Source organism: Talpa europaea (assembly GCF_964194135.1).
Source record: "Talpa europaea genome assembly, chromosome: 6".
NCBI classification, from domain to species: domain Eukaryota; kingdom Metazoa; phylum Chordata; class Mammalia; order Eulipotyphla; family Talpidae; genus Talpa; species Talpa europaea.
Window position 1 is genome coordinate 30,615,919 of NC_140072.1, and position 22,061 is coordinate 30,637,979.

At 33.1% G+C, this 22,061-nt stretch overlaps 1 protein-coding gene across 35 annotated transcripts in view; it reads right to left on the reverse strand.

Annotated features, from left to right (window-relative positions):
• NRXN1 (neurexin 1) overlaps positions 1-22,061 on the reverse strand; it is a gene marked incomplete at its 5' end in the record, with an annotated part of 1,024,512 nt that overhangs the window by 123,903 nt on the left and 878,548 nt on the right. For 23 of the 35 annotated variants that reach the window (XM_084235910.1, XM_084235908.1, XM_084235906.1 and 20 more), the window contains 2 exons: positions 1,052-1,371; positions 2,734-2,823. In XM_084235910.1, coding sequence (XP_084092036.1) covers positions 1,052-1,371; positions 2,734-2,823 — 410 coding nt within the window. The remainder of the gene's footprint in view (positions 1-1,051; positions 1,372-2,733; positions 2,824-22,061) is intronic. The other 12 variants (XM_084235920.1, XM_084235919.1, XM_084235916.1 and 9 more) reach the window with 1 other exon arrangement.

Sequence of the window (22,061 nt, forward strand, 5' to 3'; positions counted from 1 at the left end):
TAAAGTGTTGATAAAAATTTACTTTCTTTTACACTCTTTGCAAATCTAGTATTTATTCTGTTTCAAACATTTGAAAGAAAAGCTATTAACACCATATTTTTTTTTCATTCTTGCATCTTTAAAATGCAGTTTTCTAGAGACTTAAGGATCATGTATTTGGAAAAACCTTATATGGCATCTATTGGAGACACTAACTATTAAAATATTAAAATCAAAAGGAAAAATCAATTTTAGACCAAGCAGGGCATACAACTGTGAAAGGATTAACAAAGGCTATGTACAAAGGCTATAAATACCAACAGAGATCTAATAGAATTTCAACAGCATTCTTAATAGCTTTTAATAAAATGTAAGCCCTATGAGGCTTATTTTTTTTTCCTTTTTCTTCATTAATATCTAAACCAGAGCCCGATATACAGTAAGCAACTAATACATATATCTTGATGAATTAATATACTGCCAAGTTGAATGAAGGTGAAGACAATTAGTCCACTATCATATAGATACATTAGTCAAAGACAATTTTTAATATCATATTTTGTGTCTTTTTCATCAAATAAAGGAAGAGTGTAATTTTTCTGTAGATAGTAAAACAGTAAACCTATCATTAATAATGAGAGTCATATTTCTACCAATTCAAAATTTTAAGACTTCAAAATACAATAGACATTTTCTTTCATGGTTTTGCTCTTACTTTATTTTGATGAATTGCTGTGCTTGACTAAATAGAACTTCAAGATACTTAATTCATTTACTTAGTCATTCAGCTGAAAAAATGAAAACCTATGCAATCGGTCAGCTTGGACTAGACTGAGGATGTTGAATCAATACTCTCTAGCTAGCTGCTAACAAAACAGTGTGAAACAGTTTATAAATGCCCACAGATCTCAAATCAAATCTCATATGCACATCATCAAGCTGAATGAACAATATAAAGCACGTCTCCCAGGAAGGTATAGTGCTGAGATCAGAAACAATCCCATTATGAAAAAGAAAAGTCCACTTTCATAATCGCAGCACCAAAATGAAGAAATGAAATCCATATACTCACCTGGCTAATGGGTTCTTTCGTAGGGGGCTTTCCTCTTCTGGCTGTACTGGTAGCCAGCGTTGTTGTGGTCTCCATAATTGACGTGGACATCTCTGACTGCATGGCAGTAGCTGTCGACTCAGTGGTCATAGAGGAAGGCACTTCACCAACCAATCTCACATTTCCCACTATGGCGATGTTGGCATCATTTTCGGCTGCCATATTCAGAACTTTCAAGCCATTGTAGTAAAGCCCAGAGAGCTGGCCCTGGAAGGGCAGGCCCTGCTCTTTCCCGCCAATTATTATGGTTGCTTGGCTATTGAAGATTGTGAGCTGACGCCCTGTAAAAATAATATTACATACATGCAGACATGTTGATTGTGAACTCTACATTCTACAAAGGATGATAAAACAGATCTTTCATGGGGTGAATAATGAGAGCAATAAACTATAAGAGAGGCATTTGACTCATAATTCATTGCTTATAAATGAGGTGTCCATGAAATGCATACTTGTTGGCAAATACTGGTAAATTCTCAACTTATCATAAATGTAGTGCTTTTGCTAAAAGACCAATCAAAGATATGTATTATCAATCAATTTTTATGGAGCCCTTTTCTCTTTTCCCTCAAGATCTTATACTGTTAGTCTCAAGTCTACTAAGTTAAATTTTAAAAAATAGGAAATATCTAACATTTCAACTATTTGTCATCCTAAAATTACCACTATCGGAAACAAAAACAGTTGGAATCTAATTTTAAATTTATGGTAAAATTTCATATTTCACTTAATGGCCACATGTATCTAAATGCTATTCTTTAGAAATGTTTTATTTTTTTTTTAAAGGCAATAGTCCATTGTTATTTGGATTATTCTATTTTTCCGGCAAACACACTGAAAAGAAATGCATGGTTTACACTGAGCAAGTCAGAGACAAAAATATTCCAAAATATTTTTCTGATTGGCTTTCAGCAAGTCTATTAAAACAAAACAAAATGAAAAAAATAGCTTCAGATGTAAAAAGCGGCTTCAGGAATGATACACAAACCAATGGAGAAATTATGGCACATTTCCATCAAACAGCAATCCTCAGCAACAGTACCAATATCATCAAATTGAGTATCCAGTTTTAGCAGATTGCTCTCTTCTCATAAAAAGCATGCACACAACTTTAAGTTCAGTTTAATTAGGGCTTGTTCCCAAATGCTCTTAGAAGGTTGCAAACGTTAAAGGGACTTCATTTTGACTGGCAATCCATATTGCCCACTATTTAAGATGCCTAGAGTTTAAACCAGAGTTTGTTTTTTTTTTTTTCAGGACCATAACAAAGATATCAGAACTACATATATTTTAGTTAATAATTTAGAGGTTGGAACATGTAATATAATCTATGAATGATTTATCATTTTGGGTTATGCTTGCTATGAGTACCTTCATAGATTGAGTTAGTGGATTATATTTAACAGTCCCTTTAACCTTAAGTTAACTGGGTAAGATTATTAAACAGCTGGTACTTCTAAAAATGTATAGAAATTATTATACAAGGTACGCAAATATTACTATCTACATTTTACTGTTTTAATTTGTTTTTAATTTAGTTTTACGGAAAATTTATTTTTTATGTTTATTAGTGTTACAATGAAGTACTACTTGGTTATGTTCAAATTATTTTTTTATTTGAAGTTTTAATCAATGTTTTTTACCTTTGTCGAGTAGCCATTCATCAACTACTCGACCAAGTCGATATGGAATTCGCTGTCTAGCAATCGCCAGGCGCTCGTTATCATTGTTTCCTTTAAAGTTTAAAGAGACATTTCATTGGTTAAAATCTGTAAGGTCAAAGGTTAAAAGTTAATACTTAAAGCTTGAGCTATACAGTTGCCACATGATTTTTTGAAATTTGGAATTTTAAAAAGTTCTAACTAGAACATTTCATGTTTCAGACTTGTCATTCATTCATTTATTTTATTTTAGCAAACAAAATTATTCCTATGTTAATTGAAAATTAGAAATCTGCATTTGAGCTAGGTTATTAAACTTATGTTATAGACAGACCCGAACAACCAATTTAAACAGCATATAATAGCTTTACAAAAAAATGACCATTGATCTCAGGGTTTTGCCTTTTTGATGTTTCTTATTAACTAGTTAAACATGTTCAGGTGAAACAGGTTTAAGTTTTCAAAATACATTCAACCTCTTATTCCAGATTAGTAATTTATGACCATCAAACTTAATAACGTCTTTGGCACACTGAAGCATCTAAAATAGGCCTAAAATACTTTATGTCCTATTCAGAGAATAGAAATTCTTATTCATCTCATTTAAGGAAACCAAAAAGTCCAAATAGTTCTTGTATATACCACACAAACTGGTTATCAATAACTTGGATGTCACAAGAGAATATATCTTGCATCATCCAAATATATTATTAGAGGAAAAGGCTTTGACAAAAGTGACTTTATTGAGTACTCTTCAGTTTCATTTAAAGCTTAACATGTTAAAAATTATATATGTATGTTTTTATATACTCAAATATCAGTTTTTTTTTATTAAACTGTCCTAAATACTGCATGATAGCTGAAGAAACAAATATAAATCACAGTGGTCCCTGTTCATAGTTCTGAACTACATGAAAGCCTTGCTTCCTTAAACAAAAATTATATGATAGAAGCACAGTTTAAATTGACCTTGAATAATGTTTGCAAATAAAGGAGTGTTTTCTTGATTTATAAAGCACTTTGGGAGAATCTAGGCTGCCATTTCAGTACTCACTTGTGTATATGTATATATTGCAAGTTTTCATTTCGTGAAAATGAAGTAATATGGAATTTGAGCTAAGACATTTTAACTATGTCTCAGATTAGTGTTCAGGGGTAAAGAAATATTGACTGGTAGTATTTCTCACAAGAAAAGACTGTAACATTTTGCCAGGAGAAAGAATATAAATGCTTCTCAGATTTAGAACAATTTGTAAGTGCTTTCTACTTTGCTAGTTTTAGTATACATTATACTTACCACAACAAATCCGCCATGACACTGGTCACATACATTTAAAGAAAATAGAAGAGAACTATTGTTTAGAGTTTACAAATTTGTCCTTTGTATATTTATGACAAAAATATTTCAAACATTTAATAATTTAAAATACAAATATAAATGTGGAACCAAATATATAATAAAACATATTGATATGAAATTATCTGTATTATGCAATCATTACAATGTTTTAAAATATTTTATCATATGAGATTATATTTTTGGTATACAGATAATTTTTTAAAAGAATACAAATAGCTTATATTCCAAGGCTACGCTTATTTTTTATTTTTTATTTATTTTTTTTTTGTGGGACCCTCACCAGCATCTGGGGAATGAACCAGCGCTGCAGAGGCTGAGGGCAACCTCGCAGCCCAGCACTCTCTCTCTCTCTCTCTATATATATATATGTGTGTGTGTGTGTGTGTGTGTGTGTGTATACACACACACACACACGAAATATAGTAATATTTGATATTGGTTATTTCAGGGGCAGTGTGATTATTGATGAAAATGTTTTGGGCTCATATGAGATTTAGTAAGAAATATGTCTGTGTTTGATAAACAAAAAGAAATATTTTATTTAAGCATATACCCTTTGCTCAATAGATTTCTTTGTTTTCCAACATTCATATCAGTTCAGCTGTTATAACTCTCCTGATGACTTTATAATTAGGTCGCTCCTTATGCTGTTTTTCATGCTAGAGTGTTCCCATCATGAGGAATGATTCATTATTCCCTCAGACACCACCCAAATCAAGGCCACAAATCACCTCCTGCCCAATTACTATTTTAATATATTAATAGACTTTGCATCATCTCCACAATCAATCCCACCCATTTTCCACATGTCAGCTAATAGCTAATCTAGTCGCTTGTCTATTACAACCCTTCCCATCCCTTTTATGATAAAACCTCATTCTTGTAATGAGGTTTATGTGGCCTGATCCCTTTTTACCTCCTTTGTCCCTCTCACAGCTGTCACTACCTTGCTCTCCTCCTTGCATCCTCATGAGACTTCTTTCGGTTCTCCTAAAGTTCTCCTTTTTCCTCTGGGCTTTTGAACTGATAGCTTCCTTCACTTGAAATATCCTTCCTCAAGACACCCCATCCCCATTTCTTTTTAGTCAAATATGACTTGTTAATGGAATCTTCTTGACATGCATGTTATTTCCTCAAAAGATCTTCCTTGATGTTGCCACGTTAGGTTAGGATATTAACTGTATGCCTTAGTAGTACCTGATACATGGACTTTAGAAACAAGCATTGAACTTGTAGTTGCATATTAAATAAATATTGTCCTTCTAACTCTGAAGTTCCAAGAGGTATGTGCAATTGTTTATAATATTTTTCATGGTTACACACTATGAAATATCTCTAGAATGAAGAAGTGAAAGAAACTTGTTTTTAATTTTCATAGCTTTTGTGGTACAATTATCTCAGTCATACATTCTAATAATATTGACACAAAAAAGAATACTTATGCTCAGAGTTTAGATGACATGTAGCTAAGTATCTTTCCATACTTTCCAAAGTAAACACCCAACATTTCAATTAAAATTTTATTTACTTAAGATTGTCACTGATTTGAAAATGCATACAGTCAATCAGTTTGCTTAATAATCTCCCCCTATCATCAAATAGGTAACTACAGTTATTACTAGATGGGAAAGTAGAGAAAAACATCCTAAAATATATGGTAAGCTGAAGGCTTGACATATTCTTTTTCAGTGACTTTTGAAAAAGAATGTATAAAAACACATAAATGTATACACATATATACTCCAAATTTGTCCTCACACTTTTGACTGGCATTCACAGAACAATTAGGCCTGATTTAAGTCAAGATTTTTTTGAAGATCCTGATGAGGCTCAGCTAAACATGAACATGAAGTCTGAGTTTCTAATGAATAACCAAGAGATCATTTAATAACAAGAATAAAGAGACAATGGAAGTAGGAAGCAGATGAAGGGTCAAAAAGAAGCTTTAATATTTAAGAAAGGTAGCCACAGGGGTGGGGTTGTACAATCCCGTAACCCATAAAGGCCAATTCAGAGGATATAGATTTTTTTTTAATTAGAAGTTTTGATTTTGAAATTAAGAGAAAGGCTTCCTTCTTTGTTAGGGTTAGGGGATGGGAAACTCCATGGTACTTACTTCAAGTAAATATCTACCAACCTTATTCTTTAAATTCTTTGTTATACTAGAATAACTTTTCTATTAAAATGACTTTTATCATGACAAAGTTACATACAAATTGTCAACCAAAGACCCATCTAAATATAGAACAGTAACAATGTCTTTTTAAAAGATGATTCTCAAATCCTTGCTACTATTGGGCATAAAATAGTTCAGATTGTTTAGGTTTGCCATAAATAAATCAACTTTTTGCTTCCATCTCATGATTTTCAATAACAAGCTACAAATAGAAAATGATAACTGAAGTATATTATTTTAAGAAATTGCTCAAAATATCACCACTTTACAAATTCATGGTGATATGTCACTTTAAATATCCAGTAACTGTATAATTTTGTTCATTTTATTTAATCTTGTCCAGTTTGTTAAAAATATAAATTTTTCAGGCAATGTTAGGGATATAAAACAAAGCATTTGATGGGGGAAAGGTCAAAATAAATACGTAATTTCCAAAGTCTTTTTTTTCCTTTGAAAGGGTTAGGAGGATCTAATTCCTAACATACTGCAATATGGAAACATTACATAGAACATCTGGAGATGGTCAAATGAAGAGGCTTATACTGACAGGTGAGATTAAAATAAGTAAAATGTATCTGAAAATTCAAATCAAACCAAACCAAAGGTGTATCTTAGAAAATATTTACACCTTCCAGTTTCCCAAATTAGAAGTATAGAACAACAATGACACATTTATAAAAGACCTATTCATTTGGAATTATTAAAAGGGTCTTAGAAGAATTTAAATTTATATTTCAATTTCTATTTCTATTTCGAGGAAAGCATACAAATCAACTACAGCAATATCCTGAACACATAAATTAGGTTTTATCAAAAGAGCCTCTCATCAAATAGTTAAAAGATAATGTTTTTGCTCATACATCCTTTACCCTAAAATAAAGTAGGATGATGTTTTCCTTTCGATGTTTTTTTTTCTTTTTCATCTGGTTAAATTTACCTAAGTTAAATATGTTGGTATCGCCACCAAAAATGTTTTCAGCAACATGCTGAAGTGATTTTCAAGCAATGACACAGTATGGAAAATCTGGGTTTATTTTCATTTGAATTTAGAAAGGATTAAGTGATTTGGAACTCATTAATTTTAATTGATATGTAATTTACATGTAATACTGTGTTTGTTTTAGGATTCACTATTTTGACAAGAGGTAGGGTCCCAATAATAACATTGTAACAACCAATTAACTGGTACAACCATTAATTGTAATGAAAATTAAGATAATGTATAGGATAATGGATATAAAGCATAAGATAATATGAAGAATTTTTCAAACAAAATTCCAGGGATGAAGCATAAAAAGGAAAAAAAAAATGAATGTTCACTGGGGCCTCCCCGATGGCGCAGCGGTTGAGCGCTGGGTTGCGGAGCTGCCCGCAGCCTCTGCAGCGCTGGTTCAATCCCCGGCTGCTCCCCGGCCACCAGAGGAGGGTCCCACATGGTGCGCAGACCTCTCCCGCCGTATAAATAAATAAATAAATCTTAAAAAAAAAACAAAAAAACAAAAAACTGAATGTTCAGACATCCTCTATCTTGATTGAACCTTAGTTTAATTTTCCTACCTGAACAATAATAGGGGGTTACATTATATTGATTGTGTATGAAATAGTAAACTTCAAAGTAACGAGAGTAATTTCAAAGAATCAAGATGAACAGAAATGAGTAATTTAACTCTACTCTTTGACTTGTAGCTAAATTTCATGGTGGGATTCAGAGAACAAAGAGAAATAAAATTATAATCATCTCTTTATAAATATTAGTCAGTGGAGACAAACAATATGAATTTCAATAATACATAGTTTTTCTCCTCTTGACATAGTAATAATCTTGGAAAAAATAATCTTGGACAAAAATTATTTGTCCAGAATAATATAAAATATTTTTTTAATTTCATAAAATTTTAATATTGGGAAAAGAAACACAAAAGACTTGAAAAGTTATACATACTTCCAGAGAACATAAGGAATCTGTTTGTATACTTTGCTTTTAAATGAGAACATACCATTTGCCTGGGTCTAGGGCCATAAAGCAAAGTAAAAGTTCAGCATAATTTTATCAAAGCACTTGTTTTAAAAGCAGCAATATGACAGAACTTTCAAGTAAATGCCATATGTGTGTGGTTCTCTTTGTCTTGCAAATGCCTGCATCTCTGTATATTCCTCAACACCTCTGCTGGCTCTAACATGGGTGCACACACACACACACCCCACCTTGAGTCTGGCCAGTTCATTTCCCCTTTAAATATGTGCTTATAGGGCCTCCCCGGTGGCTCAGCTGTTGAGCGCTGGGTTGCGAAGCTGCCCGCAGCCTCTGCAGTGCCAGTTCGATCCCTGGCTGCTCCCCCGCCACTGAAGGAGGGTCCCACATGGCACGCAGACCTCTCCTGCCGCTCGCTGCTCCCCCCAGCAGTGTACTTTGGTCCTTCTGCCTGCTCTGCTCCCCGCTCTGGCTCTGGTGAATTCTCTCACCTTCCCGTGCTTCTGACTGTACCCAGTGCTTGTATGAATGAATGAATGAATGAATGAATGAATGAATGAATAAATAAATAAATCTTAAAAAAATAAATATGGGCTTATATGTTTCTCTAGGAAGTATTTCCTGTGCCCCCTACTCCTCCACCAAATTAGCTAGAATCTTCCATTACTTCCTCTAACACTTAGCTGCAGTATCTACAATCATGACAAAATGATTCCATTCCATTGATTCAAGATTATATGTCTTAGCAAGTAGGGGTCACACCTGGTGCATCTTTCCATTGCTATACACTTTGTTATATTCTGAGTACAATGCTGGGTACATGACAGCTGCTTGGTGTTTCCTCAGTGAAAGCTGAATCCGTTAGGAATATTTGTTGCATAGTAATACAATGGTATTTGCTATTGAAGAGTCACAAAGACATAAATTTTTGCCAGTATCCTATATATATATATGTATATAGTTCATATATAAGTATTATATATAAAAAGTGTATATGTACATATATGTATGAAAAGAAACAGCACAATTCAATGAATCTTCAGAAATATGTATAATTCTGAAGAATATATTTCTAGACTCATTTTAGTGATTTCTTTTAAATGAATTAAATTGCAGGCTTTACAAGTAGCATTTGCTTCCAAAGTCCATCAGTAAATTGATATATTTGATAAATTGAAAATTGATATATTTATCAATTGCTTGTAAGGAAAACAGCTTTAGTTGAACAAAGGCAAAAATGATAAAGAGTTTGATTTCTACAAAATCAGGTAGTAAAAGTTATAGATCTTCAAGTCATCATCACATAAGGACAGGTGTTTCAGAGTATGTGATGCATGGCCAGTGTATAGCAAAGAGAGACCTGGAATGTCTTCTTGACTTTTAATAATTCATAGGACTATGAGCACATACCACCCAAATCTTGCTGACAAGACTAGATCAGTTAGTCAGTCTACAAGGATGCTTCATGCACTTTGGAAGATGTGCTTTTTAAGTATGAGGGTAGTCTGTAGGTAAAAGATCAAAGAAACTACAAGAACACCAGAAGGAAAATAATGTATTGAATGAATTTTATGTTTTATACAATGTGCTACTTGATTATATTGATTTCTCATTTAGTTCGTATATTAACCACAGACCATAGCATCTTTTGTTTTGTAGATGGAAAATGGAGGCTCAAAGAGATGATATAACTAGTTCTGGATCATGCATAATAGATGAAGGAAACATTTGAACCTAGATATATTTGACTCCAAGTCATTCCACGGAATGGTTATTAAAGCCATGCCTCAAACAGCCTGAATTGTAGCGGTCCAACCTCTTAGGTTTAATTCCTAATGGCACTCTCTTGTATAATGAAAAATGCCATGGTCTTGTCTATAAAGTTTCTACCTTATACCATTTGGGGTGATATTGCCCTCTTGCACACAATAACCTTCACTAAAATCTTTGAGAACTCATCAGAATTCTATTTTTATCATTTTAGCTTTAAAGATTAAGAAGTAAAGCAGGGGAAAGTGAAGTAATCAATGATCTACTATAGTCAATATCTGAGTGAGGAGCAATATTTTATTTTATTCATTCTATAATCATGTGATGCCAAGCAAAATCATTTGACACATAAAATGATTCAGGCAGTCCTTTCTTGACCCCTAACAAGACCAAATACAATAATCCACCAAACTCATAGTATTCTTGTTGATTCTCTCCAAAGACAAGTTGGAAAAGGAGATAGGGTGCTAGTCATGAGTCTAGAGACCACTCTAGTAGATTGGTTTATGAGAAGAAGAATAGAACATCAAAATATTAAAGAGCATTTTGCATGAACTTCACATCTCCTCCCTTTTTCTTAACTGCCCATCTCTTATCTCTGCATTCACCTGAATACCAGGAAATCAGTGTTCTTGTGCCACTCCTCAATAACCCAAATAATTCATCCACATCTACTCTTCTTAGACATCCATCAAGTCTCCAAAATACTTCACCTTCCTTCTTTTGTTCCAGTATATGAATTTCTTATTTCTTAGGTATAGCTTTAGTTAGACATTGGGAAAGCAATCAGACTCAATGACGTCAATATAAAAGCACTGATTTTGTATTCTGAAAGTTTTATGTCAGAAATATAACACCTTGTACATATCATATTGTTGAAGAGCTTGCACTTTGCCTGGGAAATCATGGTACAAGATGAAGATAATTAATTGGAAGTTCAAAAAAGTAAAGGCATAAATATGCAGGTTTTCCACCATTTGAACTATGGACATCACAGAAATTCAAAGAAAAGGAATTAAAAAGACCAAAAAGGTACATGAGGCTAAAAAGAACTTTACCAAGATCAGAAATCTAGATTTTATTGAAAAATAGCAGGATAAAAATGTATTGTAATGTTAATGCCTAAATGGTGGTGATTCAGAGTTTTCTTTAATTTCATAGTTATATATCCCTACATCTACTTTCTCTGTCTTCTATCTGTCTGTCTGAATGCCTGACTAACTACCTATCCATCCATTTTGTTGTATATGGTAGCATTTCACAATTCCTTATAGCTGGATAGTATTCCATTATGTGCATATATAACATCTTCTTTAACAAATCCTCTATTACTGGGCACTTATGTGGTTTCCATACCCTACCTATCGTAAATAATGCCACAATAAACACCAGGGAACATAAAATTTTTCTTGAACTCATAATTTAATATTTTGGGGTCCTACATCTATTTTTTAAATAAATATGTCATCTAAAGATTATATATGCTTTAAAATTAATTACGAATATGGATAAAATAGTTAAATATTTATCCCATGTAGGAAAAACATGTGATGCACCTATGTTAACATTAAGTAAATAATATTATGATACAAATTGATAAGAATTTGAAAATGTATAATATAAATATAAAAATGAAAATATCTACTATGATTGAGGGATGACAGATGTTCTTTGTCAAATTTGAATTTAATATTATTGATCACATGGACTATAATGGAAGACTGCGGGTACATTGGTGGTAGGTGTGGTAACACAAATCTGAAGGGATGTGATCCTATACATCCATATGATACAAAGTGTTGCAAACCAACATTACCTCAATAGAAAAAATGACTGATGCTATAATTTATAGATATTTAATTTTCCCCACCATTTCCTTACAAAAGAAAAATAAATTTCTATAAATTAGAAGCAGCATATCAAAGCAACACGACAGCAAAAGAGAGTGGCAGAATCTAAGTGCCTTACCAGTCAGCCCACTTAACTTATATAGCTGGAGAGAGTAATCACTACTCTGATGGAACAATGTTCTCTTCTTGACTAAGACTTCAGATGATACCCAGCTCCTTACACAAAACTGCAGGTCTCTGTTTCCAGTTAAACAATATTGTCAAATAAGACCATTTATGGCAGAGTTTAATAGTGCTTTAGCAGAGATATTAGAAGCTTAGTGCATATCTTAATGACTTAAGAAATTTCTCCCTCCATATTCCTCTGTTCTCTGTAATTAAGATAACTAGTGTGTCCTTATACAGAAGCATTTGTTTCTATTAGTTACTTACATTTGAAAGTTTAGTTTGGATTAATGCTTATGGATTAATTAGAAATAAAAGTAAACTTATGAACTTAGGATCACATTGTCCAAATGGAATAAACAGTGATTTATACTTTCTTCTCTAAGCCTTCCTATAATATCGGGTTCCTTATGCAAAGGGACTGAAGTATCGTATCAAAAACTGCAGCAAGAAATGAAAAGCAATAAGGACAAGTAGATTAAAATAACACAGAATATAGTATGATAAATTAAAGGTCATACTCTGTTATCATGCATACTAAAGTGCTAACTGTGTTACATTTAAGACAGAAGAATGGTTTAACAACTACAAAAATAGGGCCACTGATAGACATCACTCAGAATTGATAATAAAAAAAAGAAATATAAGAATAGCCCAACATTTCCCAGATACAAGAAATTTAAGCACTCTCTAAATCATAATTCCACAACATGTAAGCTTATCCATCCTAATGAGAGCACACATATATTTTCTCTAAGGCTTGTTTTCCCAGTTCTTGATTTTTGAAAATCAAAGTATTATGTGGCACATCTGGATTTTCTGCTTCCTCATACAATAAATTAAGAACTGATTCTTAATCTAGTCTTCTTATTATTAAAGCTGGTCTATAGAAGAGGAAATAAGTACATTTTCTCACATATGAACCAATAAGGTCTATAAATGATATTGAGAACATTTATTTTCCAGTGAAGAACACTAAGTTGGATTACTATTGCATTCTGAATTCATTTTCAGTGATTCAATGTGACTTCTCCAATTCTAACTGGAATGCAGGTTGACTTTTTTCAATTACAAAAATGGGGCTTTTCAACTGCCCCCAAATTATTTAAGATTAAATACTCTAAAAGTGCAAAGTACAGACTGGGATACAGCTGCTGGAATATCATCCTCCTCAATTTTATAAAATGTAAAACTGCTTAAGTAAAACAACTATATTTTTTCCTTTCCTTTCATAGATGCAATATTGTGATTTATAAAAAATATATTTGGTCATTCAAATGAGAAATAAATATTTGGTCTTGATTCATAGATCCCAACTTATAACTACCAAAGCTCATGGGATTTCCTCAGCCTTGAGAGTGATAGGCGTCTTGTTATGTGAATGAGATGACTTCTGGAAGCCTCTAAAGATGGCAGCTGATATCCAGAAGAACCAACCACCTGATTAGTGGGTTGAAACTTTCAAGATCACCCCTAGAGCTCGAGGGAAGGGAGAGGAACTGAAAATTGAATTCAACTGCCAATTGCAATGATTTAATCCATCCTGTCTAAATAATGAAGCCTGCACAAGAATTAAAGAGAACAGGGTACAAAGGTGTTTCAGGATGTTGTACTTGGGGGAAGTACTGAGAGAGCAGAGCACTCAGAGAAAGCATGCCCTCAACCCCATACCTTATCTTATGTATTTCTCTCATCTGGCTGTTCTTCAGCTTATCTTTTTGTAATAAATCAGTAATCTAGTAAGTAAATGGTTTCCCTGAGTACTGTGACCTACTCTAGCAAAGTAATCAAAACTAAGGAGAAGGTCACAGGAATCACTGATTTATAGCTGGTCTATCAAATGTACAAATAACAACCTGGGCTTGTGACTGGCATCTGAAGTAGGGGGGCAGCCTTGGGAGATTGAGCAGGGCTCAGTCTACTTGGAGAATCACACTGTCTCCAAGTGGATAGTGTCAAAATTAAGCTGGATTGAGCTGAAATCTTGGACACTTTGTAGCTCCAGAATTGTTTGTTGGTGCGCAAACCTTCTCCCCCATATTGGAAATTGATCTCCAGACACTCTATTTCAGTAGACAAACTGAACAATGTGGGTTAGAACTCAACTATAAATAACTTCCCCTAATAAACATTTGTTTTCTCTGTAGAAACATATGTGATCAAATTTATTGTGGAAATATCTCTGACGGTTAAGATAATGGACTCTAATCCTTGGGTTCAAATGTGGACTAGTTGCCTAGCTGTGTAACATTGGGAAAGGAGTGTAATCAATCTCTGAATCTCAGTTTTCTTCTCTGTAAAACAGGTATTTGCAAGAAAAAAATCACATAATACATGTTAATCTCTTAGTTCCTGGCATATAGGAAGCATTTAGTAAATAGAAGCCATTCTGTGATTATGCCATTATTCATTACCTGCTCTAACTTGTCCATTTTGACACATCTGGAAACATTTATAGAAATCACACACATTTCTTCTCACCCAATTCAGCACAGAAAATGAGTTGTAGGAAAGAAGAGCAGAAAATAATCTACCTTTCTATGCTAGGACACATAAAGGCCAGAGAACGACTTATGTAAGTGAGATCTCAAAACACAGAGGTGCTTTGTCAAAACTACTGCAATTTTTCCTAAGCAAAGTCAGCTTCATTCCAGAAGTTTATGCATGGTTATCTGTAAGCCAATGGGAACTACTAACAGAAGATGATTAACTTGAGGAGGTCACAGACAAAGGAAAAGCCAAAGACATCTGCCCACAGGGAAATGGAATTCAGGGGCCCACCATCTGTTCTGTACACAGCTTGGTGACAAAACTGCTTCTGGATTAAGTAAACTTTAGATACCACTGAATTATCCAAATGACATTTTAACCTGTATATTAATGCTTCAAAGAGAGGTACTTTAAATAGAAACTCTTCTATTCCCCCCATAATGCTCATTGAAAATAAGAAGCACATGGCAGCAAACAAGTAGAAGGCTTCTCTGGTTCAAGTAATGTACTTCCATTATCTGTAAAATGAGGTGGTGCACTGATGACCTCTCATATTGTCTCCAATGCTAGTGACTGAAGTTCCCAAGCTTGAGGAAGGGCTGGCAAAAGACATGGGTTAGGCAATCTTGTTAAGATATGATGTCTGTGCAGTTTTATTGGGGAAACACATTTTTTGAACTATTAACAAGAACATTACTAATGTTTCTAGCTTTTTAGAAGACACTGAAATATTTGACTTGGCATCTTTTTTCTTTTCTTTTTTTTTTTTTAAACTATCTCATAGTGCTTTGACAAATTTATGAAGATTTTCATTCATCATTCGTGGATCCCTTTATAATTAAGACATTACGTTTTTCTGATATGTTTTATGCTGCAAGCTTGTTTTTTTTCTTCCTTCAGTTATATAGACACACATACCTTTCACCATGTAGACATTCCTTTGGCTTCTCTCCACCCACCCACTGAAACATGTCATTGCTCTGACAGTCATTTTAAGAGGAGAAAGGCAGGCAGAAGTTATATTTTAGGAGACTTCAGTTCTATAAAAAGTAGATTAAAGGATGGGGGGACATTATGACACTCAAAAAAAAAAAAGGTTTCTTACCTTTTCATTTTAAAACCTTAGCACTAGGAGATAAGAAAGGAAAATTCTGAGAGGGACAAAGGATTTCTTCAAATCAATGGCTGCTCCTTACAAACCTCTTTTGTCCAAAATTTATCTAAGTAAAATCTTTTCTTGTTTTTTTATACACCTGAGTACTGGGGAACTGTGCTTTCAATGTTCATTCAGTTCAGGAGATATCCTAAAGACAGTTCTCATAAAAATCAAGTCTGACAAGAGCAGACGTAATAACCTATAGGTGGCCTAATTCTAACCCCTACCCTGGGTGGAGAGAACCCATTAAAATCCAGGTAGCCTAGATAATTCATTGCATCTCTCAGAATAAGAATATGAATTTTTCTACTCCCGTTGGCATTTCTCTTTTACCCTAAGACACCTGTGATTTCTAGCAGCTCCCTAAATGCAGATCAGAATGGATAGAAGCTCAAAACTACAAATATTAACAAAACTACCAAGTTTAAGTTGGTTTCATTAGCAAGGACAATTGAAATTTATCTACTCCCACATTCTTTTTTCTCTCTCTCTCTCTATAACCCAGAACATCTATTGAGAGGCTATGTCATTTTCAAGAATAGGGCTAAAGTAACTGTGCTATATAACACTGGACTCATCAACACTTCATTTAAAACTTTTCCTAATGTCTTAGAAGTCCTAACAGCCTTGTGTCAATATTAGAAAAAATAGTTTACTGGCATCCTCTACTCAAAAAAGCTTCAAATACTTCAACACTGATGTGGGCTGAGTTGTGTTCCCCGCAAAATTCATGTATTGAAATCCTAACCCTTAGAACTTCAGAATGTGACTGTCTTTGGAGACAAAGTCTTTAAAAAGATGATTTAAATAACCTGATGTCCTTATAAAAAGAGGTTATTTGGACACAGAGACACTATAGACTTGTTCCCACAGAGGAAGAAAATGTGGAAATACAGGGAGAAGGCAGTGATAAGCAAATGAAGGAGGTAGGTCTAAGAAGAAATTTACCTGGCAATAACCTGATCTTGGACTTCTAGTCTGACTGTGAATAGATATCTGTTATTTAATCAACTAGTCTGTGATATTTTGTTATGGTGGCCTTAACAAAATAATACAAGATGATTTAAAACTATTTAAAATCATAGATTGATGATCTATCTACACACATTTGATATTAAATAGATGTGATAGTATTTTGTTAATTGCTTCAAAAAATTGAGATATGAGTACTCTTGGATTTGCAACTAAAGGGAGTACTATGTTGATGTCAAAATGATACCAATATAACTATTAATTAGGTTAGTGACTGCATTTTCTCCTTTTCTGAATTTAATGCAAATCATAATATTCTGCACCACAATTCTGGTAGTTGGTACAGTTACAAAATCATCTCTTCCTTATTTATATTTTGTATTATTTGCCTTATAATAGAATTAACTGCATTATAAAAATATATATTTTAGCATTAATATTATAATATTTAGATTTATATGTACATCTCTATACACATATAGATATTTGCTACAGAGCAACCACTTAAATTATATCCATTGAACAACTTTTGTAAAAGGGACTATTTAAACTTTCATATCATTAAGTGAAATAAATTAAATTAAAAAAATATTCTACCATTTCATTATTTTATGGCCTGTGGTCCCTGTAGCATCATTAACACAAATTGCTGCAATACTATTAAAAATCCAGTGTTAGCGTAAGACTTTTAATTTATTAAAAAAAATTTCCCTGAACAAAATAGCACTGTATAAATTAAATCCCTACTCATGCTAATTAAATAAGGTGTGCATCTCTTAGTGAAATAAGCTAATGTTTTCTTCAATTTGGTAACTATTATAAGCTCACAAAAAGTTTACTGTGCTAACTTCCAAAACTCTATAAAGAAATTCCGAGTCCTGAAGAAATAACTTGTATTATTCACACAAATTTCTATTCTTAGGAAAATGCCTGTGGAGTTTTTTTTTTTTTTAAATAAATACTAAAAAGGATTCTGTGAGACCATAATTAGTTTTTGGGAACTTGCTAAATATTCATGTCAACAATGACAACAACAACAATAAAAACAAAGTTCACTGTTAGTTTGGAATATTTATCGAATTGGGGTGAGTGTCTTACTCTGTTCTCTTTCTCTTTTAGATGTTCATCTCTGAGAAACATACCATTTCCAATTAGATGAGTTATAGTGAGTGACCCCATTGAAAGTGCCAGGGGCTGGTGTGGAGGGCCAGGCAAATGGATGAATGTACTGCTTCATGCTAAACAAAGACTAGAGCTTTGTGTGAATGTAATTATCTCAAGGTCCCTCATATCTCCTTAGAATGACAATTTTTAAGGTCTCCTAATTATAGGGCAATTAGGCAAAAGAGACTCTCTGGAGAGTTACAGATACTCTCCTGAGGATCCCCCAACATCCCAGTCCTCTGTGAGGTCTGTCTTGATCGCCATCTGCTATCCCCTTCGTTAAATATATGTAAAATATGTTTTCTGTGTCAATCATGATACTTATATCTTTCCTAGTGATGTCTCTATAGTGTTCTGGCTCCAGATGGGTTTGGGGGGCACCAAGCAGTTGTTCAATTACATGTCTGACTTTTCTAGAACCATCACCATGTGTGAGAACCCAAGTCTGACAATTAAGACAGGATGAATTTCCTAGAAGGAAACATATGCTCATATTGAGAGATTAATGCCTATTAGAATTGTAGGATTACAAAACTAAACTATTTAAATTAATGACAGTGGAGCTACGATTTATTGATTACTTATGTGCTAGGTTTTACTAGGTATTTTAAATCTAACAAGTCACTGTAACTTAACACCCCTGTGAGATAAGTAGTATCATTAATCCATTTTACAGATCAGGAAACTAAAGTACAAAAGCATTAGGGAACATGGTCCAAAGTCATTTATCTGTGAAGTATTGCACTAAGATTTGAGACCAGGGAGTCTGCTCTTGAAAGTTCCCTCTGAACCTTCACATGAACCCATGCTCAACCTTGTATAGATGTAGAGTACTTAAATCTATAGCATATAGGTTTGGTATATCTCCATTAAGTATATATATATATATAATATGTGTCCATTCACTTGATGTATGGTATATATTTCCTATTGCAATTTTAGTGTTTATGGGGATATAAAAGTTGGAGTTCGCTGTCACTTATTCATCTAAATAATGAATAACCAGGAAAAAATAAAGATAACCAGCAGGGGGAGAGCACATTGTGAGCATGTTACAAATCCTAAGGAAAGTGTGAATGACCCTAAGAGACTAGAAGAAATAGCATTGGTACTAGGAACTCAGCACAACAAAGGTTTAACTATTATACAATCTGGTGGGAACCAAACAGAAACTGCAGTTTTTCTTTTTCTTCAAAGGAATAGGAATAGTTTAGGCAGTGTGTGTAATACTTCAGAGTGAGCTTCACAATGTGTGACCTTAACAACTAACCTAATCTCTCTATGTTTACTCACTTATCAAAAGGTGGTAAGAGAAACTGTCTTTTATTTTGTATGTTAATGAGAAAAAATATGTAAAATGATCACCACATTCCCAGTCTACAATACCCAGCAAAGAGTGCCTCTTTAATGCACTGCTACTGACATGAGATCCTACAAAAGACAGGAATGTAAATAGTCTCTGTGCATGTCTGGGATTTCTGATGTGTTCTGTTACCTCTTCACCCCAATACTTGTGCAACACCCATTTCCTTATGCACTCAATTGAATGGATTTAACCTTCTAATTTGAACTTGACTTCCATAAAGCAGAGGCTTCATTTAATTATCCCCAAGTCTGTTTCCTACTGTGATTTGGACCACCCTGTACCTCCTTCTCAGCAAAGCAAATCTTGGCATTTAAAACAGCTTTTTGTTTGCTTCTCCTGTAACTAGAAAATGTACTCTATCCAACTCTTCTGCCAAACTGAGCAATAAAATTAATAAATGAGAAAACTGAAGATTCTACTTGGACTTTTAAAATTCTCTAGCAAGGGTGACCCTGAAAAATTATTATGGCATGTTATCAATTAGTTGACACTATCAGAAAAATGAAGCTAAATGTACCTCTATTTTGTTCAGTTTTATATCTCATAAAGCCAGCTAAAATACTTAATTAGAAACACAGATGGTATTATCTAGACAGACATATTAGATATATTCTCTTTTGGATTCTTAATGGACATTTTAAATATTTGGGCCATCGGTATATGTAGTATGCCCAAGATGACAAATTACTTCAATAATACTTGACACAAGAAAAGAGTCTCAAATTTCTGGGAATGGAGGAATGTCAGCTACTTTTTAACATAGTCAAATTCATGAGGCTAAAACAAAACAGATTTTAAAATGTTTACGATCAAAGTCTTTCACTGAGAAATAGTCAACCCATGAGGCTAAACTTAAAACAAAATATCCATCATCACAATTTAAATTTTAATATATGGCCTATTTAAAGGCTTCACACTTCAAAAGATTTTCACATATTTTATGTCATTCTATCTTAATAAAAAGCTAAAATATTAGATTAGATTGCACCTTTAGATTGTTACTGAACTTAGGTTTATATTTCTTAGGAATCATTGTACTTTTTTATTAACATGTTAACATGTTAATATATAATTTATTTACAACAATTACATCTGACTTCCAGTTCCACAAAGATATGAATTTTTATTGCTTAAAATCTTTTGTTCTGGAATAGTGTTATACTATATAGAATTGAATGAAAGATTTTTTTTTTGCATGGAAAATACTAATTTTTTCAAGATTAACTTACAGAAAAATTACAAAATAATAATGAGAATTTAATATATCTTTCATATAGCTTCCCCCACTGCTAAAATCTTAACTATATGACCATCATCAAATACAGGGAATTGATATTGGTACAGATTTGACCTGGTTTTACAAGTTCCTAACTAATCCTTCTTTTCCGGTCCAGGATCCAATTTTGATTTGTACTATGCATTAAGTTGTCATGTCTCCTTAGTACCCATAAATCTGTCTTTGTGACTCATGTTTAACAATTGTAAAGAGTACTAGTCAGTTATTTTGTAGACTGCCCCTTATACATGTTTTGTTGAGAACAGTAAGGATAGCAAAACAATAAAATTACTTTCTCAATGCATCAAATCAAATATATGAAGTCAATATTTCTCACTGTTGATGTTCAACTTGATCACTTTGATAAGATCTACTGAGTTTCTCTGTGGAAAGATTCTCTTTCCCACTTAAAGGAGATATTTTAGATATCGGTCCTTATTCAAACTTTTACCTAATAATTTTAGCATCTATTGGCAAATCATGTCTTCATGATTTGGAATTCTAATACTAGTTTTCTATTTCCTTCATCTTTCCACATTTACCAACTGAAATCCTTTTTTTAGAAAGAAATGTCTCTGCTCCCTCAAATATCTGTATCTTTTCTATATTTATACCTATCATCTTTGTATCATCTATCTATCTTCCTGTGCAATTACTTATTAATATCAGCATGACTTCATGGCTATTAATTTTACTGTTTGGGTCATAATCCAACGCTATCTTTATTTATAATGTTGTTCAATTTGCTCAAATTCTGGCTAGTGAGCATTTTAGACTGATTCTTTATAATGTAGAAAATTGAACATACTATTTGGCTATTTTTACCTGACTTAATTAAGCTGTAACATTTTTCATCTTAAGGATTAATTATTATAGAAATGAAGGAATAGTTTATCAACATTTTCCTGGAAGGAATTAGGCATATATATATAAGGCTAAACAATAAAGAGTAAGAAATTCATGGGGAGTAGGTGAAAAATTATCAAATAAGGGAAGAAAAGAGAAATTGTCCTCCATGAGTTCTAAAGTTTTCTCTATTAATGCAAGGAACTTAATTAACTTGTTCTTTAACCCAAGCTTACAAGATAAACAAAGTGGGTAGACAACATACAAATGAAAATAGTATGAAATTGGAAATAATATAGGGAAAAAAGAGTGAATGTTTTGGAAAATATGAAGAAGGGCTACTGCTTATACATTAAAACACAAGATTATGTGAGCACAATTCCTTGAAATCAGTAATATGCAACAAGTATTTCTTTGCTGGTTTCTAAGTGATAGAGTTGGAGAACTTGTCAAAGTAAGGAGGAGGTACATTAACAATGATAAAAAGCACATTTTCATTAAATCACTCTCAGAGGAAAAACTAGAATGTGTTTATGAATTATGCTTATGACATAAATTTATTATTTGTTAAATGTTTCAAAATACATTCCAACAATTTTAAAAAATTAAGTTTAGTTCCCAAATCCACGGGTTGCCATTCTACTTCATTAGGCTCTTGATTCATGATGGGGTTATGAAGTCACCCTATCATGTCACCTAAGCTACAAATTAGACTGTCTTAAAAGGCAAAAAGTAGTAGAAGAAATA